Source organism: Cotesia typhae, unplaced genomic scaffold, assembly GCF_013202065.1.
Source record: "Cotesia typhae breed Kobodo isofemale line unplaced genomic scaffold, CoteBio_Ctyphae contig_4, whole genome shotgun sequence".
Taxonomy (NCBI): domain Eukaryota; kingdom Metazoa; phylum Arthropoda; class Insecta; order Hymenoptera; family Braconidae; genus Cotesia; species Cotesia typhae.
The window spans coordinates 5,133,347-5,159,503 of NW_027423748.1; the positions used below are offsets into that span (position 1 = coordinate 5,133,347).

Sequence of the window (26,157 nt, forward strand, 5' to 3'; positions counted from 1 at the left end):
TAATAAAAAAAAACAAGTGTATATACAAATTACAAACACGACAGCGTAATATTGAAAATAAGCCTTAGTGTTTATTCCTCGAGCATTCAGAACAGATGTAACATTTTGGAGTCAGCTGATTGGTAGTTTTATTCGCGTATGCGACAGTGTGTTCAAGTGTGAATTTTGCATCTGCTGAAAATACGTATACATAGTAATTGAAGTACACAAAGTAAATTTGAACCAACACATAAGCACACTGAGTGGTTGATTGTATTTGTAGGTATGTATGTATTGAAGCTTGAACCTATGCCATGAGCTGAGTATTCTCATATAAAGCTAAACTGAATCGATGTCGTAAATGCGTGTTTATATCATCTCCCGCGTAAAAACGCAAAACGGTAATAATACAGTACATTAAATAATCAAGGTTATATTTCAGCAAACAAAAATTCTAATAATTAAATAAAAATCATCAATTATCATTAAAATATACAACAATAGCAATAAATGGCTAGTATAGAAATAGTATTTCCAAGAAATGAACAACCTGGAAAAATAAAAAAGTGGCGCGTAGCCACGGGCTCTATGATATCTGCTAGAAGTGTATTATTTTTGTATTGTCCTGTTAATTCTAATGGTGATGATACTCAAAATTCTGAAGAAAAATATCGTTCTACACAATCTGGTCGCATCACACAAATTTTAGCCAAAGAAGGCGATACAATACAACCCGGGTATTATTATTTTTTCATTATTGTTATTTTATTAATTTATTATTTATTATTTTTTTACTATGGATTATTTAATTAATTATTATTAGATATTATTTAATTCAATTAGTTCAGTGTCAACATAACTTATTAGCGTTACAGGCAGGTGATATTCCGAATGACAGTATGCACACATCCAACGGTTATTAAAGACTTATGTGGTCGTTGTGGAGCTGATTTACAAAATGAAACATTGAACAAAGATGGAAAGGACAAAGTTATTTCTGAAGCAAGCGTACCTATGCTCCACAGTATTCCTGAACTTAAAGTTTGTCCAGAGTTAGCTGAAAAAATAGGCAAAGAAGATGAACAGAGGTTGTTAAAAGATAGAAAATTAGCGCTTCTTGTTGATCTAGATCAAACTATTGTTCATACTACTAATGATACAGTTCCAGCTATAATGAAGGTATTTTTTTAACTAAAGAAATTTTTTATAAAATTATTTTTCCTGCTATCGTAGTTGAAATATAAATAAAACATTAGATTCATGATTCCTTCAACTCGGCATTTTCTCATATTTCATTAGGTAATTTTTGCTTGTTTTTTTCTAAACAAATGTTGAAGAAAAATTTTAATTTGCATTAAAAAGTCATTAATAAATTGTTAATAATTTTTTAGTTATTTTTTTTCTAATTTTTACTATTACTTAATAACGTTTGAATATATTAATAGAGAAAAGTAAATTTACTTAAATGTTTTGTAAAAGATCAGGAACGATTTAGTAAAGCTTAAAGAATTATATTTACTAATCCACTGTTGTAAATGAACATTTCATTTTAAAATTAAATAAGTAAATGTTTCATGATAAAGAACTTGAAAAATAATATAGAAATTTAGTCTGAAGAGTTGATCCACACAAATATTTGCAGGTATATAAAAATACGAAGTATAATGTAACATGATGCTCTTTGAGTTATATAAAAAAGTAAATTTACACTTGTAAACGACTTTATTTAAAGCTTTTGATTATGTAATTTTATTTAATTACTATGCTTAATTGAAAATTAAATAACAATATGCTCGTTTTTAATTCAAATAAGTACCGGTGTCAAGCAGTTATTGATATAAATTATACAGTTAATAATATGATGAGAATAATTAAATAGAAATTAATTTGTTTTAAAAATTATATTGAACATGACAATTTTAATTTGACATATTTTTTCAAATAATTTTTATATTTCTTGAAAGAAATTTTATCTAATACGAAGTAAAGTAAAAGACCTAGTTATTGACATTTGAAATTTTATTTTAATTAAAATAAAAGCCAACTCCAATCAATTGAAAAATATAATTTTTAAGATTATTGGTTTTTTGAGAATAGTTTATTTTTTTAATTGAAATAAAATTGCAAGTGTCAATTTTTTTTTTTTTTTTTTTTTCTATCAGACTCGCTTTAATATAAGAAAGACACTTATAGGACTCATAGCGAGACTCTATTGTAATTAATTATTAAAACGTGATTTTTGTCAAGAAAATTTTACTTTGATATAAATTATTTTTAGTCGTGTAAATAAAATTTTTTATTTACACACAAAAATTATTTAATAATAGATGTTAAAGTTGTTTTTCGAATTACAGCAAAAACAAAATAAACAGTAATTGACTAAAAAAATTTTTTTATTTCAGGACGTTTTTCACTATCAATTATATGGCCCTAATTCACCATGGTATCATACAAGATTGCGACCCGGTACCAATCATTTTCTTCAAGAGATGAGTAAAATGTATGAGTTGCATATTTGTACATTTGGGGCAAGAAAGTATGCTCATACTGTTGCTGCTTTGTTGGATAAAGAAGGAAAATTATTCTCTCAACGAATACTTTCTAGAGATGAGTGTTTTAATTCAGTATCAAAAACTGCTAATTTGAAGTAAATATAGTTTTATGGTTGATAATTTAAAAATTGTCAAGCAATGCAATGTAATATATTTTTTCTATATCATTTACATTATTGTTATCATTTGCAGAGCACTTTTTCCTTGTGGAGATGACTTGGTTTGCATTATTGATGATCGAGAAGATGTCTGGCAGGGTTGTGGTAATTTAGTACAAGTTAAGCCTTATCATTTCTTCCGTCACACTGGAGATATTCATGCTCCACCTGGTCTTGAGAAACGTGATCCAATGGATCAATCGTCAAGCCCAGAAGAAGAAATCGGGAGTTTTGATACTGAAGAACAAAGTATTGATACTAGTAAAAAAAATAATGAAAATGGTATTAATGATAATGTAAGCGAAGAGACCTCTGAAGATGATAAAAAAGAAAGAGGGAAAGAAATTGATGATGTAGTTATTAAATCACCAGAAGACAGTAAAGAATCTGATAAAACTGGTGAAACTTCAGAGTCTTCTGAGCCTTCCAAGAATAAACAATCAAATGAAAATATTGATAATAAGAGTACAACAAAAACTAAAGATCAAAATAATGATGGTGAAATAAAATCTTCGGATGTGCCATTGACTGATGTAAAAAAAAGCGATGAAACCGAAATTGAGGATAATGATCATGACGATTATTTGTTGTATTTGGAAGATATTTTACGAAGAGTTCATAATGAATTTTATAAGAATATTGATAATAATGATCGTAAATCACTTAGAGAAATAATACCGCAAGTAAGAGTTCGTGTTCTTGAAGGTTTATGTTTAACATTCAGCGGATTAGTACCAACGAATCATAAATTAGAACAGAGTCGTGCTTATAAAGTTGCAGTAGCATTTGGAGCTAAAGTAACACAGGTACTAGAGTACATTAATTTATTTGCATATACCAATCAAGTACTTTTATAATAAATTAAAAATAATCTCATTGTGATTTATAATTTAAGGATTTGACAGAGTCTACAACACACTTGGTTGCCATTAAACCTGGAACTGCAAAAGCTAACACCGCTAAAAAAAATCCAAACATTAAAATTGTAAATCCAGATTGGCTTTGGTCATGCGCTGAACGTTGGGAACATGTTGACGAGAGATTGTTCCCTCTTACAGCTCAGGTATGATTACATTTATTACGACTTTTTTTTCGATCACAATAATTAAGTAAGCATTTTATTATTTTAATCAGTCTTGTAAAAAATTTACTTTAATTAATTGACTAATATAAAAGTTTGATATTGACCGATCTTCAATAAGAATTTATGAATCCCATCTATTCTTTCACTAAACTTCACTTAAATAATAACGTTAATTTTTAAGAATTTTATCTAACAAAATTCTTATTTCAAATTAAAAATTTATCGATTTCATTTTTTATATTTTTAAATTTAAATCAAAAGTTTATTAATCCAGTTTAAGGATAAAAAAGTAGCAATAAATGTATAAATAAATTATTAACAGGCAAGAGGATCCAGAGTACCACCTCCACATTGTAGTAGTCCAGAACATGTAGAAGTAAAAGAAAGCGAAGTTGTTGATAGTTTTGCAAATAGTATAAATCCTTTAATGTCATTTACGCAAGAAGAAATCGACATTATGGATAAAGAAGTTGATGATGATATGTCGGACGTAGAAGTAGATAGTTATGCTGTGGATGGAAAAGAAGAATTAGATTCAATTATGGATGATGAAAGTGAAAATTCATCTGATCTGAACGGTAAATATTTTGCGTGCTTAAAGGTAAATGGGCTTATAGCTAAGGGTTAATAGGGATTTGTGGCAAAAAGTCGTATAAAAAAATTTTTTTTTGCCATTCGTTTTAAAATTGTCTGAAACGTAAAAATCTGTGAAGAAAAAAAAAAGTTGGTATCCTAAAGCTGAAAGGGCGTATCTCAAGACATACGCTCTCTCAGCTTTAAGAAAAGTACTACTTAAAGGTAAAAGGGCGCGTAAAAAAAATTGTAGTTTTGATACCAAATGTTAAATAATAGTTTCACAAGACGAGTTATGCTAAAATAACAGCCTCATTTACAAAGTTTAATATAATCAAATAGAAAATAAATCAATCAAAAACAAATTTCGTAAAAATTAAGTAATAAAAAAATCACAATGACAGATAATATTTAAATATTTTGAAATTTCCCGCTTTTTTTTAAGCATTGTAATATTTTTTAAAATTATAACATTTGAATATTTTTAAATTTCCCATTTTTCTTCAAACATTATAATTTCGTGATAATTGTTCATGTTTTTAAATTTTATAGTAACTATTTCTTAAAATAAAAAGGGAGAAAATAATCACGCGTACTTTATTGTTTTTTGGAAATATTTTCTTTTGTAACTTTAAAAAATTGTACAGTTGAGGTTTTACGCCGCTACTATCACAGAAAGTTTTTTTTCACATTTTTAAACTACGAATATGTTCCTTTGTAAACTGGGCCGAAAAAAAATTATACGACCTTTCACCTTTAGATCACCAAAATTTCGAATTCTTAAAAGTAAAAGGGCGTGTAATTGAAGACATATGTCCTTTTACCTTTAAAAAAAATTTTTTTTTTTTTTTCAATTTTAAGTGTAGATTGTGTCTACTCCTTGATTGGAAATAAAAAAAAAATATGCGCCTTTTACCTTTGCAAAGGTAAAAGGGCGCATAAATTGTTATAAGCCCTTTTACTTTTAGGCACGTGATTTATATTTTAAAAAAATTTATTATTTCAAGTACTTGACTATATTTTTTTATTGACAGATGAACTTTATGGTTCACCTAGAAAACGCCGAAAAATTCAGCGAGATAGCTCGTGTGATTCTTCCGAGGGCAAAGGTAAAGATTATGATATAAATGAAGACAATGATGACGACGATGAAGATCCAGTCACTCGTTTTAGAAGAGGGGAACCTTTGCCTGATGATCTAGATCTTGGAGATCAAGGATCGCAAGATTCAGTAGAAATAGATGATCCAGCAGAAGAAGACGATGATAAAGAATGGAATGCTATGGGAGCGGCGTTAGAAAGAGAATTTTTGTCTGAATGATAGTTATTAGTTGGTTTTTTTTTTTATTTAAATTTTTTCATGTATCATTATTAATTATTATAAATATTTCATTTTTTAATGTTCAAATACAGAGAGTGTAGATTTTTGATAAAAGTTGATGTTATCATTCATTAATGTAAGAATGCGTCTTAATATTGTATTGATTAGTCAAACTAATTGATATAAGACTGAAATATTGTGTTATTAATAAGAATTTTCACCTAGTTCATTCGCTAATAAATTTTATAATAATTGCAAATGCCGTGATGATAATTTATTTTATATATTTTTCAACAGGATTAAATACAATGTTTAAACTGCATAATTCTGAGGATCATTTGGATCATCATAATACTTGATGTAACTTTCTTTATGAGAAAAGTCACGAATACCTTCCATGCTTCCTCGTGGTGGAGCTTTGTTGTAATCAAAATTGCTTTTTAATTTGCCGTATAATTTTATTTCTTCTTGAATTTGATCTCTATAAAAATAAGTGATAATATTGTATTATAAATAAATGAAATTATATTTTCTTGATAAATATGTTTTATAGCTGACCTGTATTTTCCACTAACTACTTTTTTGCCTGTTAATGGATCCGTAATATCACCCAAAGGATAAACAACTTCGATTACTTTGTGAGTAATTAGACGTGTCATTCTTTCTGGTAAATTTTGTATTAAAACGGTATCACCAGTTTTGCATAATTTGTATGGATCATAGGCATATACAAATTCATATTCGTTAAAATACTAAAAATAAACAGATCGTTCGTAAAAACAACAGAAGCATAACCTACAAAATATTAAAATTTTTTGATAGTGAAATACCATAAGGAGATTTTTGTCTAATCCCAATTTTTTAATTCTTATCTTCGTAGCATTTTCTTTCACAGTCGGCATACATTCTCCAAGAGTGTATTTTATTACTTTTTTCCAGTTTTATTTATGGCAAGAAATGCCGCTTTTGTCATAGACATCCCGATTCTCAACTACGTAAATCCCAGCTGGATAATTTAGTATCTATAAAAATAACACAAAGTAATTTTTAATGCAGATAAATTTAATTATGACTAAAAATTTTACTTACTTAAACACTTTTTTATAATTATACGATAAGTAGTATAAAATATTTACAATCCACGGTGAAACTTTTCGTAACTTTTTGTCTTTATATTATGATGATTCATCATTGATGAATATTATTTATTTTATTTTCTTTTTCTTTCCAGATTAATTCAAATTTATCCTTATCGACGACCACAAATTGAAATTTTACTGATGCGCTCTTATAATGTCTCAACATTCTTTCTTACCTACTAAAGGAGAGATGGATACAAAGCAACAATATAAAGCACTAGAATTCAAATTTGCGCGCGCGAGCGCCCGCCTTGACTATAGTATTTGCATATATTTTCATGCTTTATATATTCAACCAATCACGTTATGAATAGTTTGCTTACATGATATATTTTCATATTTTTCATCTAAATTATAAGGATGGATCAAAAGAAAGAACAAAAAAGTTTGTACACGCCTCATAATCTCATTTTTCACAATAAAATTGATTAGAATAAAGTGAAAAATGCAAAATAATAAAAAACATAAAACTCTGCTATGGTTTATTAAACCATACTACGTCCAATTGCACGACTCATGGCGCGGAGCGCATGAGGTAGTGATTTACTCCTGATTCGTCAAGATCAAATAATGTTTTGATCTTCAAATGCATCTATTACAACCGTATTGCACTTAAACAATAATATGAGTCGACTTACATCGAGAAAACAATTAAAGTAAACCATTTCATACTTTTTAAAAGTAATTTTATGTAGCTACTTTGAAAAAAAAACGTTTCGAAAAAAATTTTATGTGGACGTCCGGATGTCTGTGCGCTGACTTTGTATGTAAACCCGATAACTCCCGAAAAAATTGATGTATCGAGACTGGGCTTCTTTTATTAGTTCCAGAATTCGATAAACTGATGCCGTATTTCATATCAGTAGCCTAGTTTACGTAGTTTTTTTTTTTTTTTTAATTAATTTAAAAATATTTACTATGATACACTGGACAAAAACAAAAGAACTTTTCTTATTTCTCTTATGTGAAAACTATGGCGCCACTTAATTAAGCTAGATATTTTTAGACTGCGTGCGCATGTGACAAGAAAAACGGGCGCTTATAATTAAAAAAAAAAATAGAAAATACTCTATGAGAAATTACTTAATTATTTTTTTTTCTTTTAAAAATCAATTACACAATTTATTTTTTTTGCTTAAAAAATTTTTTTAACAACAACCAAGTATACTTAATGCATTAATATTCATCAAACAATTGAGTTTGTTCAGCAAAATATGAAAAATTATTAAATTATCTTAAAAATAAAATAAAATTTCATCACGTACAATCTGTATGAGACACGTATTTCAAATATACACTTTTTTGCATAGAAAATATGTTTTGAAAATGCGAACTGGTTAATTCATGAATCTAAAACATTGTTTTATAATGATAATGTAGTTTTTTCTTCAAAAAATTGCTATTATGTATTTTCTAAGTGTTTCTGATTTGCTTAGTCTTATTAGCTTTATTTTTTTTTTTTATTTTTTATTTTCCCAGGCTACAAGTTAGAGAGTAAAAGTTTCAGACTGAATAAAAAAGGTTCGATGGTTGCCAAATTTTTTTACTTCGAATAGTTTCTAGAATCCCAAACTGAAAAATAGACAGTTTATGCAAAAAAGTGAATAATTTGACAGGCTTTATTGTTATGATATCATATGCCATTATCGTTTCATCATCATTTAAAAAAAAATTCGAGAAAAACAGAGTATCCCAAGATTTCACTTTTTACTGCTTAAAAGTTGAAAATTTTTAAACAATGATGATAAAAAGTGTATGTTAAACTACTATTGGGTGTCATAGTTACGCGAAATCGAAATCAAAAGGATCAGAAAAAGATTCTGACCCTTTTGATTCTGATTTCGCGTATGTATTATGTATAACATAATTATGTGTTTGCTTTTTTTTGTTTCACTTTCTAAAAATTGAATAATTGGAAGAAACAAAATTAGAAATAAAATAATATATTATGCAAAAATAAACCTTTAGGCACAAGGACCATTCCAACTATTTCAACAACATTTCCTTAGGCACAAGGACAAATCAGAAACTTATTGAATTTAATTCAATTCAATAAAAAATAACTATGACTACTAGTTTTGGTACAGTTAATCATCTCTATAGGCGAAGAACGACGAGCAATCTACTTCTATTTCGGCTACCGAATGGAATTTTTAATGATCTCATGGTAGTCCTCGTCCTCCTGGAATTCGATATCGAAAGTCAGTTAGAATAAGGAAGCGTAATCTAAATGCCGCTTGCACAATTGTTTTTTGAGGATTTCTTTGACAATATTGGAGAATTTTTCAAAGTTTTTTTCAGTTGATTTGATTGCAGATGTTATACCTGGTGTAAAAAAATCATTCGAAAAATGTCTGAAGCTTTTAACATCAACGATTTACACAATTTTGTACATTTTTATTATATTCAATAAGAAAATCAGGAATCCCTTGAAACATGCATAGTCTGCATTTATCGATAGATTTAAAGAATTTTCAGATAATTTTGTTACTTTTTTTAACTAATTTTTTACCTCAATCCGTGACAAATTGATTAAAAAGTATCGTATAAAATTGATTAAAAATAAGTATTGAATAAAATCACAAATCTGTTGAAAAATTGTTTAAAAAAATTTCTTCAAAGATATATTTCGAGATCATTTTAATGTTCTAAAAAATTATTAAAAACTGAACGATTATACTTATTTTTTAGTAGTTTGTTACGGACTGAGGTAGAAAATTAGATAAAGAAAATAACTAAATTGTTTGGAAATTCTTAATTTTCGTATTGAATGTTATTAAAATGTTATGAATTGTATTACTTTTTGATGTTATAATCCTGGTTGAAAATATTGATTGAAAAGAATTGAGAAGCGGTCACTTCATGCAAACTCTACATCTATATGTATAAACAAAAGAATTGAAATTATTGAAAAGAATTCAAATTTCATCATTTTTAATTATTTTCAATCAATATTTTTGAACAGGGAACATTATATATATAAGCTTCGAACATTTTTCGGACAATTTTTATTCGATATGGGTACCTCAGAGTAAGACCCTTCAGATTCTACATCTTTGAAATCACTCTCATCAGCCCGTTTGTATTCTTTTCTTTCAATATTAGTACACTTTTTTAGATCTTTAAAAAATGAAAAAATTGGTGATAGCTTAGGAATATCTTCAACCCGTTCGTCTTCTTTTATGTTATCATTTCTACAGCTGGAAGATGAGGAATGAAAATTGCTGCACTGTGAAATTTTTTTGTTAATTTTTACTTTACATGCGAATAACTTTTTACTATAACACATATTAATAGTGGAATTTATTTTCTTGGTGTTGTATTTATAATAGCCCATAGTAATTACAGTTCCAAGTGTCATCCCTCGTAGCTGACACGCATACGTTTACTAGGGAACACGTGTAAATTTTGTAGTCTCGAATTTCAGCTCGACTTAAAGTTTTAATCTTTATGGTTGGTGCAAGTCAAAATAAAAAATTTAAGACACGCATTTTTCAGGTGTCAAGGTACTAAACATGTTATTTTAACTGTTTTTAAATCCAAGATAATGCTTGTATAATTGTTTTGGAACCAGATACATTCAATTTTTTAGTTTTAATGGCAGAAGACTCTTAAACCAATACTTAGAACGCCAGTTTATTCTTGAAGATTTTAGAAGGGATTTTTACAAAGGACAAGTAATAGGATTAAATAGTAAGTACTGGTCTTAGAGCAAGTCAAGCAACTTGGTATAAAATATTGATTGAAAAGTGTTGAAAAGAATTAACTCAATGCAAACTGTATATCTATATAGAATGAGCATATAGATTTACGATGATATAGAGTCAATACTTTTCAATCGATATTTTTAATCAGGACGAGGATTAACTCCGAAAATGGTTAATAATATTTTGATATTCAGAGATGACCGATGTAGTAGCTCGGTTGATGTCTCAATTAACCCACAGATTCTATTCAGTTTACCAAAATTTACGTTTATCAAAAAATTTTGGTTTTTTAATGTAGTTCTTAGAAAAAAAATTTAGGAGCTCGGATCTATGAAATATTTCGGTTTTTTCCTAATAACCGTCATTTTTTCGAAGTCCAACGCCTTTTATTTTTTTTTTTTTTTTACTCAAATACAACTTTAACTAATTCTGCAAAAGTCCGCGCTGGTTTAAAGATTTGCGAACAATCGCTTTTAATTTTTTTTTAATTAAAAAAAAACCTTTTTTTTAATTCGGCCTATTTTATGTGATTTTACGATGAAATTTTATTGGTTTCCTCGTGAAACTCCAATTCTAGAATATATACTTTTTCTGTCCTCTAGCCAGAAAGCGCCAACTTTCAGGCTGCTGCGCTAGACGAAGTTGCCGTTTTCTGGTTCTGTCGAACAGAAAAATAGTATACTGACCTTGGCCAGTAAATAAGAAAGCCTCAGATCACATGTTTGTCAACCTAGGTACGTAATATACTATTTTCCGTATAATATGCATATTATTTTCTTGTGCTAAGTAATCTGTAAGAATTAATGAAACAAAATCCCCCCTCAAAGATCTAAATAATAAAGGCTAATCTATATGAATCTATGATCAGTGACAATCTAAAGCATGGATGCGAAAACATAAGTTGAGCTTATGCTTTGAAAATAAAAGAAATCAACAGCAACGTCAATTGCAGTGGAAAATGGGATTGGAAACACGGTAACATACATACATATACATTTAATTGCTGTAAATAAATAACTACTTTATTAAATGAATAATTCAAGGGCTCTATGGAATAAATTATTAGTTTATTTTATCTGTAAAATCGATGAATTCATAATTCAAAATTATTGGGAATTATCAGTTTTTGTTAAATTTGATCTTTCAAGCTTTTTCATTTTAAAACTATTGGTCGTGAAGCTTAAGCTCGCGAACATATTTTATAAAAAATTAAATTCCTTACAATAATTGTTGCTGAATGTTTTAAATAAAAATTTTTTAATATTGAAAAATCGAGTTAAAAACAACAAACAAAATTCCCTTGTTATTTAAATCGAAAATTGAATTTTTGGATGATCTAAGCTTGTAATTCATTTAGAATTTTTTCCCCTTTGGATTTTAAGATAGAAAAGAAAAAAAAAGTACCATCTAAAGTTTTAACATTTTAGTGTGGACATGTGATTAGCGCATGACATTACCGTGTCTCTGGACTAGGAGAGTTTTTAAATAAAGATTGGCGTATAAAAAATAAAAAGAAAACTTAATACCTCAATGATGAAATATGCAATGAAGTGAGTGCGAAAAGAATGAATTTCAATTTATTTACCTCCTCTGGCAGTGAAATTCGATTTGAGATAGATTTAATTTATATTAGTAGATTTGACCCGCGGAGTGAATTATTTTATTGAATAGAAAAAAAAATACATAGTTGTTGATTGTTTTAAAGTGCTTCTTTAGAAATTGTTAATTTTAAATTAATATAAACTTTTTGAATTTCTGTCAAAATGTGAATTTTTTAAAATTTTTTCTTTATTTTATATCATACCAAAAATTTTTTTGAGATTTTAAATTTTATCCAGAATTGTTTTATTTTCGAAAAATTTTTTTTTTAATTTTCTACAGTGAAAAAAATTTTTCTCATAATTTGAATTTTTTTTAATACCTACTAAAAGAAAAATTTAGCATAGATATTTTACACTAAAAGTTCGTGAAAATAAAATAAAAATTTCCCTACACTACAGTGAAAATCTCATTCACTGGTTGATTCAATAATTAGACATTATTGCAGTTGAAAAAAAAAGTAATGCAATTTAACATAAATTCACTCTTTTTGAACGATTCAACACAGAATGAAATCGAAAAAAAGCATTCAATTTCGTTATAAAATTATTGTTTTTTACAATTACACGGAAAAAAGACTATTCGGCACCTGCCAAGATGAAAGGTAGATTTTATGTAATCCATGATTTTAATAACAATATTATAAATGATTCTTATCCCTCAAGTTTATGAGAAAAGTAAATCGACTGCCCAATTTTAAAATACAGTAACTGCAAAATTTTTAAACTTAATTTTTTTCGTATTGCCTTATTTTTTATAACTCTTTCTACTATCAGAAGATAATATTACAAGATAAATGATTTGTATAAATTAAAATGACATAAATTTGATTAATATAATAAAATGTATCAAGTAACTATTCACTAAATAAAAATATATATTTTCTTAGCGGGAAGTTGAAAATATTCAAAAAGATCAATTTTTCGATTTTTTATATTTAAAAATAGGTGGAACCCCACTTTTGCATAATTACCCTTATTACTATTTGTAATGTAATTTTTACATTTTTCTTTTTCGTGTATATTCCGTTATTATGTATAATTTAAATCATGATATCAATTATTTATGGATATTTATATCTAATCCGTTGAAAGGCTTTGATTAATTAAGATAAAATAATATCGGTAAAGCGAGACTAGGAAATAATTTAATATGCTGCTTTATGAACTGCTGAAAGCTAATATTCACGTTGTTCAATATTAAATTCTAATAAATTCAATTAATATTCAAAATTATATTAAGCAAAGTAAAAAATATCATGAAACACTATAATAATGAGAAATCACAAAAAATAGCTTTTTGAAGTTTTATTGTAAAAAAATCATCATATATATTTATCTACATAAAAATAAAATAATCCACGCGCTATTTTATTGTGGATATTTTATTGTGAATTTTATATAAAGTTTCCTGTAGCGAATGAGAGCTATATACTCCTACTCTGTACACTCGACGTGAATCTTATGAGAATCGGAAGCGTCGATGCAAGGCGATCCTGTTTCTAGGTATCTCTTGTCGTCGAACCAAAATGAAAGCGTTTCCCGCGGAAACGTACTACTCTAGTGAATTTTCTCTCTTCGACATTTTTGCATATATATATGTATATATAAACATTAAAATAAAGTAATCGAGTAAAAAAAATTAAAAATAAAATTTACAGTATAAAAAATAGTTGACGAAAAGCAATATAAATAAAAAAAAAATATATTTGATTCTCAATGTCAAATATTTTTAAAAGGAATAATAACGCAATACATCTGCATTTTAAAACTTGGTAATATTGAGTTTGCAAATGCTTACATATAAATGTAGAGATATCTAACCGCAAGGGGAATCGTTTGGAATGAACACACGTAGTTTGTATGTAACACATACGCATAGAATAGTAGTGGGAATGATGCGTCTGTTACCATGACAACCGTTAGAGTAAATGTACCAGTTGGGGTAGTATGCCTTACTATTACTACTTGCGCATCCTCTTTGCTTGATTTACGGGCGGATGAAAGTTGCGTGGTCCATCACGGGAACGGGAGTGTAGATCCGGCCACAGGCGAGTCAATGGTTTCGAATGTACCTTTTCATCATGTGATTTCAACCTACATTTTCATGTCATTTTCTCGTCCGTAATATTTTCGTAATTAACGTATGTTCCATAAAACCAATCTACAATGTTCTCTCGAACATATATTCTTTTCAATTTTTTTTTCTAATTCATCAACTGATCTTTAATGAATTAATTTATGTTAACTTTAAATTTCAATCAAAAGTTTTCTTCTCTTCAACATAAATTAGTGGAAATTCACTTATTTTCAGTGAAAATTTAACCGTTGAAGTTTGTGGCTACTGTACCGTTGATAGCCATTTATTGTTCAAATAAACGATAGAAATAAATTTTTTATAACTCAATAAAAATATGGTTATAATATTATAATTTTTTATAGATTGATTTAAATTATAATTGTCTAAAAACGGTGCTAAGGTGGCCAAAAACGGTACTTCTACCCTATATACACAATCGCATTAATTCATTTGAGTCGGTTTCTATGTTTAAGGACTTATTGCTAACCCTAAATTTGGAGGATTCTAAAATCATAGATTATTCCATTTGTAAAATAAGCTCAATTGCTATTCACTTACTTTATATTACTCTATGTCACTGTCAACATTTTTTTTTTAATTTACAAATCGCATTAACTACATGATCATGAGCGACTTCAGTATATTACAATATATATTTTAGTATTACATATTGATGGCTATAGAGTGTTGCATTATATTTTATTAAAGATTTTTAATGACTTTAGTTGATTTAATAATTTGTTTATTTTATTGATGTTGTTTAGGCTTTCTGATGGGTCGATTTGAACTTTGGTGTGTAGGCATTCGGATATGACTGTCAACATTAACATTAATATTAATATCAGTTGTCAAAATATTCTTTATATTAAAAATTATGTTTATCTCCGAATCACTGTAAAAAATTGTATCTTGATGGTCAGGATCCTGAGGGAATTAAAGCTCCAAGATCGAATAAATCCTAATTATCTATCTAAAACCGGCGACATTAGCTGGGTGGTCAAAGGCGCACGGCCTATAGAGCACTCAAACTAACTCACCGGCCAGGCGTGGGTTCGAATCCCAAGCTAGTTCGAGAAACCAGCTTCGTTGAGATTTGACCTACTCAAAAATTAATATATTTATAATATCAACTTCCTGCTAATTCCATACCTAGGCGCTTAAAATTGCACTAATGATTTTTTTGAGCTCTTCAAGCTCAATACTACAATTTATGTGTTATTTTGAGCTCTCCAAGCTCAAAGAGACAGCTTTTCTATATTTTTAAGCTACTCGATCTCAAAAGTCTGACAAAAGTTTCATAGAACACTGTTTTTTGAATTTTCAAATCGCAATAACTTTTGAATAAATCAACTGATTTTCACGCGGTTGGCGGCATTCGATGCAGTTTTTTCACCCCCACGAAGAATTGTTAAGTTTGAATTGATGAAACTATAAATTTCGGAGTAATTCCAAAAAAACACTTTTTTTGGTTTTCTTTCGTTCATGATATCTCTCGAACGAATTGATCGATTTTGATCGGTTTGGCAGTGATCGACGTTTTTTTTTTTTTTATTTTGAAAACTGATTAGTTTTTGAAATTGATCGGTAGAGCCATTTAAATGTTATTCCAAAAAAACTGCATTTGAAAAAAATTTTTTTTCTTAGTTTTCTTGAAATTTCTCAAAATCAGCCGGTTCGGCAGATTTATACACTTACATACATAGTGACAACATCGCGGGGGTAGTCAGGGTAGCTTCCTGTGACCTTAAAACGTCAAGATCTGATAAAACTTCAAATTTTGCAAAATGGTGTGAAAACAATAACTTTCTGATCTTTGAAAATCTTCGATTTTCTTAGCGAGAAGTTCAAAATAAAATTTTTGAGTCTCAAAATAAAAACATGAATAAAAATAAATTTTTTAGATTTTTTAAAATCTACACAGAAAGAAAGAAAGTCTTGAGTCAAGCGTAAATTTTCTCAAATCAAGAAAATATTAAGGAAGTTTGAAAAGTTTGAAAAGTTTGATTAATTTTTCCGTTGAGTACAACAGACAATCATTCAAGAAATTCAAGACGAGATAGATTTAGTTAAGTACCAATAGACTTTGATGGAAGAAAAAATGTTATTGTAGAGAGTTGATTAAACAAATTACATTAATTGTCTTGATTGATATTATGATCAAGGGTCTTACAGCGATTTTAAGTGATTCAATTGGTCAATAGCTCTATTGTGAGAAAATATATATAGTATCATACATTGCGGTACACATTACGTAGTACAATATTTACTTAATAATAATAATGATAGTATTTCTTAAATCTTGATTTTTTTAATATTAATAAAGGTTATTAAATAACTGACATAGTAAGAATGCTTTTTGAATAAAGCACACTGCGCGTGACTGTGAGTTGGATATCAAAGCGAATTGTGGGTGCGCAGGACCTAGACCGGCGAGGGGTGTCGGAGTGAGGTGTGCGGAGATCGCGAAATAAGGCAAAAGTGTAGGGGGGTAAGGGGATCCGGGGAAAGGGAAAAGGGGTAGTATCATGAGGGGTTGTTGTATAGTAGGTAGTTGTAGAAGTAGTAGTAGTGATGATGGTGGTGGCTCGTGGTAGCCCTCGAAAGTCCGTCAGAGCTCGATTCAGTTTCTGAAACCGACTCGGAGTCGACATTCGTGTAGCTCGTACCGTTAACACGCGGATATTTATTTTTCACAGCTGTTTTTTTTTTTTACTCATCTCGATACTTTATAAGCGTTTTTGAAAAATCAAAGGGAAGAATTGTGTGATAAAAATATTCTAATAATTATTTTCTCGAGTAAGAAATTATATTATATGTATATTTTTTTTGAATAATTGTTATTTATTAGTGATGCCATATGGTTGGAAAAGTAACATGTTTTTTTCGTGTGCCGTTTACTCATTGTAATGTTTCAAGTCCTGGTGAATCGTAGTCATTGTTTGTATATATATAAATTATTCTTTTATTCGTAATAAGTAATTATTTTTTACCTCATTGTTTTTTTTGCATGTATCTGAAATTTTAATCAATTAAAATGTTCAATAATTTAAATAATTAATTAACATAACAAACCATAGTAAATTTTAATTAACCACACATTTTTAGCTTTAGTTCTTTTTTTGAAACAAAGCACTTTGAAACATCAGGTTTTTACATTACATTCATTTGCGGTGAAGAAAATTAATTTGATAAAATAAAATAGGAAATTAAGAAACAAAAAGTGTTAAATAAAAAGTGAAAATAATCTCGGTTGTTTTTTGACACCAAAATGCATACATCTTACGGATGCGGATAAGCTTAGGGAAATGTGGTGAATGATTGTAACCCGGTGGGTACTAATGGTATTATCCATTTGTCATTAAACTGGAAAACAGTAAGGAGTTTGGTCAACTTAGTGGAACGAGGAAACTACTGCAAAGCGGTGGAAGTTGGTAGTGATGCCGTGATGGGGTGCGGCTCAAGCTCGTTCTTCCTGACCACAACCCTCGTGGGCGCACTTCTCTCGATCTTCTTGCTGCTACAGATATCCGGCGCGACGCGTAAGTCTACTATCTTTGCCCATCTGTCACACTATTATTTATGGTTTATATCTTAGACAAGTTTGTATGCATCGTCTTGAAGCTAAATTAACCCATATTTCTTGGTGTAATCTAAAAAACAAAATATAAATATAAGCTAAAATCTATATAAAAACATGAACCTGAGTACAACTTATTACTTTGCGGTAGACATAAATCTTCGAGTTTTTTAGTTTGTTAAATCATTGAATGTCTGTTGAAAAAATAAACAAAAAAGAAGATATTTGTTGTTGATGGTAAACAAGCGAGAGAAAGCGCCAAAATGGTCTTTTAAAATAGTTTAGTAGTGCCGTGTAAAGTCCTGGATCCTGGATCATGAATCCTGAATCTTGGAGGAGAAACGATGGCAGTATGTACTACGGACGATTCTTTGCATTTCTGAGAACGGTAGGGTGTGACGGTACAGTATATCTGAAAACGCTTCGGTAAATACGTTCAAAGAACGTGCCAGCTATAATCGCTACTGTGTGCCCAAAGAAACTGCCATGGATTCTCTTTTGTTATTATTAAAAACCCCCGGTCTTTTTTTTTATTTCCTCCCTCTACCTTTCGTCTTTTCATGCCAGACAGTATTATCGCCTCCTCGACTCTACTACTTGCTTCTTTATGTACTTTAAAAAGTATTCATTGTTATCATCATGATAATTATCTTCACTATTATACTTTTGAATTTAGTTTTTTTTTCCGCAAATACATACAGGATTTTATTTCTTTCTTCTCTCAAACATACTTCCCGTCCTTTTTTTTTTTTTTTTGAAACAATGAGAGTTTACTTTTTTTTGCACGTCTTACTTTTCAGCAAGAACTCAAGAGTGGTTTAAAATTAATTTTTATGAATATTAATCTCTTGCTTTTCTTCTTCTTTTTTAATACACAAGCTTCAGAAAACTATTATATTTATGATAAAAATTTTAACTTTATCTTGATAAATACTGAATTATTAAAGCTTATAATTATTTCGGAGAGTTGATGATTAGTTTACCGAATCACTTTTCTATTAAAATTATTATTTTTATTATTATAAAAGATCAAATAAAATAATAAAGTTAAATTGTATAGGCATTTATACATTCTAAATGTGCATATTATTATCAAAAGGAATATGTATAATACTGACGTCCGCTTATCTCTCACCCGGCAGTTTATTCTTGCTCACTGAGTCTGAATAATGTTTGTTGTGGGAATGAACGATATGTCATTCACAATTCCACTGATCGAGAATCACACGATAATTATTCGTGGAAATGTATTTATTCTCTCCAAATGTGATATTATTTTATTGCATTAATTATAAAGCTGTGAATGATTATAATTGAATATTTGATTTAATAAAATAATAAAAAAAGAAAAAAAGAAAAAAAAGAATAAACTTTTGGCGGTAGAGTAGTTTCGGAATAAAACAAAAGTTTTTGGTAAAAAGTATCCAAATTGATTGCTTAAATAAAAATGGCAATAAAATATGCATACGCAAAGTTTTATGAAATGTGGTTACTATTTTTATGAGACTTACAGTCTTTAAAATTTTAGCATTCAAATAATTTGTCATAAAACTTTTAAAATGGTTCTATTCGTCTTTTTTCGTTTTATTACTGCTCTCTAGTTTACGTGCAATTGACTGTTTGAAACATCAGTTCAGTGATACAGTTGAATAACTTAGATGAGTTGGGATTAATGTGAAAACTTGTCAGAGGGCATGAGCATATATAAAGCAAGCGAGGTGAACTTGAGTTCATACATTCAACAATACATATAAGATTTACCTCTTGAATTTACACAGAAAGTGTTGCGCTATTTTGTTTTATATTTGTACTAAATCAACCATAAAATGAGCAAACAAACAATGCATGTATACATAAATTTTTTCCAAGTAAATAGACAGATAAATGAAGAAAATTTTTATGTGTCTAGAGATATAACGTGAATAGCATTGCAAAAGAAATTTTTTTCGTTTTCACTGCTATATGTGAAAAACATTGAATAGCAGACAGTTGATGTAATGGGTCTGGGTGGTATAAGAATCGATGACCGGTCGTTTCGGACACTATCGTTACATTTACGCCTGGATGAACTCGTTCAATCGCCATGAGCAATAGTTATAGTGATGACTGAATTTGTGGTAGTGATACTCCACTAACAGTGGGGTACGAGTAGAGGATGAGGATTTTAAACGTTTATTTAGTTGTATATACTACCTATGCCATACTAGTTGATCGTGCCTCTTTACTTTTTTATAACGAACTACGCGAAAGCCCAAACCGCTTCAACTATTCTCTGTCACGCACTACGAATTACCGTTTAATCGTAGAATGTTGCATGCTTGTATGCGTAATAACGTTGACCTGTATGCATCCTGTGATGTGTACGGTGACGCGGTTAAACAATTGTGCGTTCACGTCCTCTGATATTGCATCCCACCGACTAAATACACCTCTCAGCCATTAGTTTACCTGCATTATATAAATTACTAAACATATATTTCACTTTATAATATACAAATACAAATTTATAAACGTTTCAATTTTTCAACTGTTTTAAATCAACTCATAAATATTTATCGCATAAAATTATTTATCATGTTATTGTCTATTTAATTGTGTATTAAAAATAATTTAAAATGGAAAAAAGTTTGGATTACGGGTGCCTTATAGATTTTTTTTTTTTTTTTTTTTTATTTACGAAACTAATCATCGCCAGGTATTTGATCGAGCAAATGAAATTTTGATGTTATCCGCTTGAAGTAAATTGAACGTTGATGAATCGTAAAATTGTGCAGTGTATACCACAGGAACAAGAAATAGATGGATTCATATTAAATTGAAAATAAAATATTTATAAATAAATATTAATAAAATAGCGCACGTTTACTGAAAACTTTATTCAATATTGGGTACTATTTATATACTTTGTTCTACAAATTACCTTTCTGCACCCGAGTTAAAATTAAAAACATATTTTGAGCCTCCACAACCTACCGGAGGAGTTATAGGTTGAAATTATGGTTTTAGATTTTTTCGACTACGATGATGCGTATATCAGAACCATAATTTCAGCCTACAAGTGGTATTTTTGTCCGCTTTCACCAAAGTTAGGCCGTAAATTGAGCCTACTGAGCCTACATCTCTACCGTACAAAAGATTCTTATTTGTTAATATAATGTAGACGAGGAGAAAGAAAGGAAAGAGGAATGGATCCAGATAAAAATGGCTGCCGTTAGAGGCATGCTATGTCCAGCTCATATGCCATTTGATAAAAAATGATAAAAGAAGGATTTTGACAGTGTCATATCTATATTTTATTGTTGATGTACAGCTATCGCAAGTTCAATAACGTGTGATTCTTAATTTCGACTTAACATTTGCTAACTATAGAAATAAATTGAAAATCTGTTCTAACCGAGATTCGAACCTGAGACGCGCGCTTGCCAGATCGATAACTAACCCTTACACCGTACGACCAATGAGCTAATTCACATCTTATCATTGTTATAAACTAAATCTATATGGTGACGATTTTTTTATCTTTCTCTACCCTATTGAAAACAATTGTTAGAATTTTTTCGAATTTTCTTACCCAACGAAAAAAAAAAAGTTATGAGTTATTTAAAAAAAATATCTTTTTTTTTTTTTGGGTAAATAACCATAACTTTTTTGAAAATTGGCTTACTGGGATGTTTTGTTTTTTTGAAAATTCTTGTTTTTAAATGTACTTTCGAGAAAAAAATGAAAATAATAATGTGGATTCATATTCAACGTTTTTTTTTAATTTTTGGAAGAAAACAAAAGTTTCGGGATGATTGCCATTTTTGATTTTCGATTTTTTTTTTTTTATAAAATACTTTAGTATTTTCTGCGAATCTCCTGAAATTTTCAGTGGCATTTTTTTCTTTCTATTTTTTTAGAAATGAAAAAAAAAAATTTTTTTTTAAATGTTTATTTCTCCTGAAAATTTTTCAGCAGATTGAAAAAACTTCAAAATCCGAGAAAAAAAATAAAAACAAAAATTAAAAATAATAATCATTCAAGAGATTTAATTATTTTTTCAATAAAGTCAGATCAAAAATCAAAAAAACCATGGAATTTTTTTTTTTGTATTTTTTTTCCAAAACTACATGCAAAAACAAAACAATTAAATTGTTGTTCGATCCATTTTGGAGCAATGCATGAACTCTCAAAAATTTTGAGGCAATTAATTTCAAACAAAATTTGATTGAATTTATTTTCATTTACACAGCTAAAAACATTTTTGTTGAATGATTTATAAACAGTAGACTTGTGAATGGAATATGATTTTATTTTTTACACGTTTAAGTAATTTACATATCCTAAATTCAGGATAATTTGAGTATTCTCTCACAATTAGATAATAGTTTTCGAAAAAAAAATACAAGAAAATAATCCAATCTTATCGATGATTGTCATTTTGAATTTTTTTTTATTTTTTTTTCTCGGATTTTGAAGTTTTCTAAATCTGCTGAAAAATTTTCAGAGTGGCATAACGAAAAACAAACATTGGAGGAAAAAAATTTTTTTTTTCATTTCTAAAACAGAAAATATAGAGAATAAAAAATGCCACTGAAAATTTCAAGAAATTCGCGGAAAATACTGATTTAAAAAAAAAATAAATCGATAATCAAAAATGAGCATCATCCTCAAATTTTCGTTTTCCTTTACAAGTTTAAAAAAATGTTGAATATGAATTCGAATTATTGTTCTGACTTTTTTTTCTAAAAAGGACATTGTAAAAAAAAAATAAAAAAAAAAACATCCCAATAAGTCAATTTTCCAAAAAGTTAAGGCTGTTTAACAAAAAAAAGCTAGTTTTTTTTAAATAACTCGTAATTTTTTTTTTTTTGGTTGGGTAAAAAAATTTGAAAAATCTCTAAAAAGTGTTTTTTGTAGGGTAGAGAAAGATACAAAAATTTCAGAAAAATCGAAAATTGACGGGGTCAAAAGTGGTCGATTTGGCATGAAATGCTCTGCCCCATATATTAAACCGAATATTCTAACGATAAACGTTAGAAAAAATATAAGTTGAGATGTTATTGCTTATTATCGTCCGTATATTTTATGGATGATTGCTAAATTATTGCAACGTTAATTACAATAGTCATAATTTTTATTTCAACTCTGCACTAAAAAAATTTTTTTGCACAGATAAAAGTTAATAGTTTTCTAAGTCCAATTTTTTACTTAAAAAATTTTTTCTATTATGAAAAAATTCTATGTTGTAAAAAATAAAAAGATGAAATCAACCTACGACCCCCGATGGAGGCTCTTTAGGCTCAAAATACCGTTTAAAACTGTAATTTCGACCTCCACAGCCTATTTTTAGGCCGATGAGGGTAAAAATACAGTTTTAAATTTCAATGCAAACCCAAAAACAAAAGAAAGGAGGCTCATGAGGCTCAAATCACTTTTTTAATTTCGACTCGGGTAATAATCATGTGAAATTAGTAATCATTATTCAACTGATAATTATTACAATTAAACTTAATTGCTGAATTCAATTAGTATTATGATTTACAAATTGCAAAAGCAAAATTCCAATTTCGTGTATATTAATTTTAATCAATTGTGTTTGAGAAAAAATTTTTTTATTTAAATACTGTTTGATCGATTAATTCCATCACTTACAATTTTTAATAGTGTATTAACTTTCATTGTTGCTGCAAAAATTGTTACCAAAAATCTATCTTCCTATTTATATGTTACGTACTTTTTTCTATTATTTTAACTTTTCGCTAGAAAAATTGAAAATTTTTGAAAATCGGGAAGTTATTGGTTTTACCCCGTTTTTAGAAAATCGAATTTTCATCAGACCTCGACGTTTTAAGGTCCTAGGAAGCTTCCCTGACGACTTTCAAGATAGCGTGTGTGTATGTGGATGTATGTAAACTTCTCATAACTTTTGAATGGCTTGACTAATTTGATCGCGGTTGGCGCAATTCGAAAGGGCTTGGACAAACTTACATTTTTAACATAACTTAAACCGATTTGGACTAATAAATTTTTAAAATTTTTAAATAAAACTACAAAAAAATTTTTTTTAAAAGAGGTTTTTTTGGAATAACTTTTAAACGGCTCTAACGATCGATCGCCGCCAGGCTGGTCAAAATTTGTTGATTCATTCGTGAGTTATCGTGATAAAAAAAAAAATCGAAAAAAGTAATTTTTTCGAATTACTCCGAAATATTAAGTGCGATCAATTTATGTTTGAAACTAAATCACAGGATTCGTAAAACTGTCAAATGCTACCAACCGCGTGAAAATCGGTTTATTTATTCAAAAGTAATTGCAGTTTGATAATTTAAAGAGTCGTGTTTTATTAAACTTTTATCAGCTTTTGAGCTTAAAAAGTTTAAAAGCATAGAACGATTAACTCTTTGAGCTCGGAGAGCTTGAAATAACATAAATTATATTTATTCGCTTGAAAAGCTCAAATACGTCGGAAGTGCAATTTTAAGCATTGAGGTATGGAATAAACGGGAAGTTGCATGGATGGCCTTTAGGGTCAACCGTTTCCCTAATTTTTTAAAAAATATTTTCTGTTAGAAATAATGGATTTCAATTATAAGTGATACATTTTATAGAGAGGTTGATTGTAATTAAATTTTAAAATTGAGTGAAGGAAATGTTTTCAATAACCAATTTTTTTTCATCTAAAATTTTATCTTGTTTATATTAAGGTAATTTTAAGAATGCTGTCAAAATTAAAAATGATTAAATTTTCTCTACTTTCTCTATGATGGAAAAAAATTTTCCAAATATAAAAAAATAAAAAAATATCAAGTCTTTTAATTGACAGTAAAAAATCATGATTGAATGTGTAAAACTAAAGCTATTAGATGTATTATTTCCAATAAATAGGTTTTTGTTAAAAAAAAATGTCGTTATTACTTCAAGTTTGATTGTAAGACCAAAGTATAAAACGAAGTGGATTTCTTAGTGATTTAAGATGATAAAACTTCAAAATATTTTTTGTTCGAGAGTTTTTTTCTTGAAGTTAATTTTTTTATCAGTATAAAAATATGCTCGCTGTGAAATCTTTTAGATTTTAATTACTGATGAATTTACTCGTTTAACTCAATTGCTAGACTTTGACACGAACCGACTTAGGGGAAGCCTCTAATAACTTTATTTTGTAGCAAAAGCGTTGAGTACCCGCGCATAGCAGTATATAAAAATAAAGTAGTCATTGAGAAGCAAGAGAGGCTAAATAACCCCAGAGAGAACTTAGAAGTTGAGTGGGCAAGCTAAAGTAGAGAAGAAGAGACTCGAATAGTTTAGCGTGCAGGTGTTATTTTAAGTTCACAATATATGTCTCTTTTAATGAATTCAAATCTAATCTATGAATGAATTAAATAACTATCAGTATATTTATATAATGGAATAATAAAGTTTATCGATAAAGTATCATATTGTATGAAATTTATGGTATTAGTAAACCACTACGATAGACAAACTAACGTAAAACGATTAAAGTATATTTTATTAATTCAGAAAGCTGTCACTTAATGTTGACTAAATGTTTTATTTAAGAAAAAGCAAAATATTATATCTTTTTTCTCGGTTACGTGATTTTTGATTCCAGGCTTGTTTATTTTTCGTTGAAAAGTACACTTTCATCAATGGCCATCATTTTCAAACTTTTCGCTATGAAAGTCACTCATTTTAAAAAATTGGGTAGTTATTGGTTTTAATCTGATTTCCGAAAATTAATTTCTCATTAGATCTCCACGTTCTATTGATCGATTTTTGAGATCTCCAAGCTTCAAAATTCAAAAGTTATATCAAAACAACAATTATTAGAAATTTTCAAATAGCTATAACTTTCGAACGCGTTATTCGATTTCGACTTACTTGACGGCATTCGACGTATTGTTTTAGGTTAAAAAAAAAGTATATCTGAATGTTGCAGTTGATTAATCAAATATTTTTATAGTCTGTAAATAGTCATATCTTGGTTATGTACTAGTAAATTAACATGTGCTGTATTTATTTATAGATGCCTCATGAAGGTCAAATATATGACCGAAATATCGCTGAATTAATAATTAGTGTGATGATTTATATCATTTATTGATATCATATTTATTATTTTTAACGTTATTTCGAAAAAACTTAAAAAAAGCTTGTTTTTGAATTTTTATATTTTTAATATCTTTGAAACGGCTCTACCGATTGACTTTAAAATCTAATCAGGCCAAAATCTCAATGAACACTTTCGACACTTTCATTTATCTCGATCGTTTGATTTGTTCTAAAGATATCGTAGGACAACATTTTATTTACACACATAGATACACACACACACGGCCGGACGTCGAGCAGGATATAGTCGCAATGGCTTCTAAGGACCTCAAAATGTGAAGATCTGATCAAAATTCGC

At 28.6% G+C, this 26,157-nt stretch overlaps 3 protein-coding genes across 8 annotated transcripts in view; 2 read left to right on the forward strand and 1 right to left on the reverse strand.

The window, feature by feature from the left end:
- Positions 1-126: 126 nt before the first annotated feature.
- On the forward strand, positions 127-6,208 carry Fcp1 (RNA polymerase II subunit A C-terminal domain phosphatase Fcp1). Of its 3 annotated transcripts, none has more exons than XM_074242248.1 (8): positions 127-262; positions 422-716; positions 855-1,158; positions 2,382-2,626; positions 2,724-3,495; positions 3,585-3,752; positions 4,096-4,351; positions 5,381-5,926. In XM_074242248.1, the coding sequence occupies exons 2-8, from the start codon at positions 490-492 to the stop codon at positions 5,665-5,667; spliced, it is 2,259 nt and encodes a 752-aa protein (XP_074098349.1). In that variant the 5' UTR covers positions 127-262; positions 422-489; the 3' UTR covers positions 5,668-5,926. The 3 variants fall into 3 exon arrangements, with proteins under 3 accessions (XP_074098349.1, XP_074098350.1, XP_074098351.1); XM_074242249.1 differs by lacking the exon at positions 127-262 and adding an exon at positions 5,965-6,208 and having other exon boundaries at positions 318-716; positions 5,381-5,676; XM_074242250.1 differs by lacking the exon at positions 127-262 and having other exon boundaries at positions 582-716; positions 847-1,158.
- On the reverse strand, positions 5,935-6,908 carry Mrps17 (mitochondrial ribosomal protein S17). Its single transcript, XM_074242255.1, has 4 exons — positions 6,757-6,908; positions 6,498-6,689; positions 6,226-6,419; positions 5,935-6,148 (listed from the first exon to the last, which is right to left on the reverse strand). The coding sequence occupies exons 2-4, from the start codon at positions 6,567-6,569 to the stop codon at positions 5,980-5,982; spliced, it is 435 nt and encodes a 144-aa protein (XP_074098356.1). The 5' UTR covers positions 6,570-6,689; positions 6,757-6,908; the 3' UTR covers positions 5,935-5,979.
- A 9,940-nt stretch (positions 6,909-16,848) lies between these two features.
- Positions 16,849-26,157, forward strand: part of Tei (irregular chiasm C-roughest protein teiresias) — a 166,228-nt gene continuing 156,919 nt past the window's right edge. For 2 of the 4 annotated variants that reach the window (XM_074242512.1, XM_074242513.1), the window contains exon 1: positions 16,856-17,730. In XM_074242512.1, the coding sequence (XP_074098613.1) occupies positions 17,637-17,730 (94 nt within the window). In that variant the 5' untranslated portion in view covers positions 16,856-17,636. Of the gene's footprint in view, positions 17,731-26,157 lie in introns of all 4 variants that reach the window. The other 2 variants (XM_074242514.1, XR_012479155.1) reach the window with 2 other exon arrangements.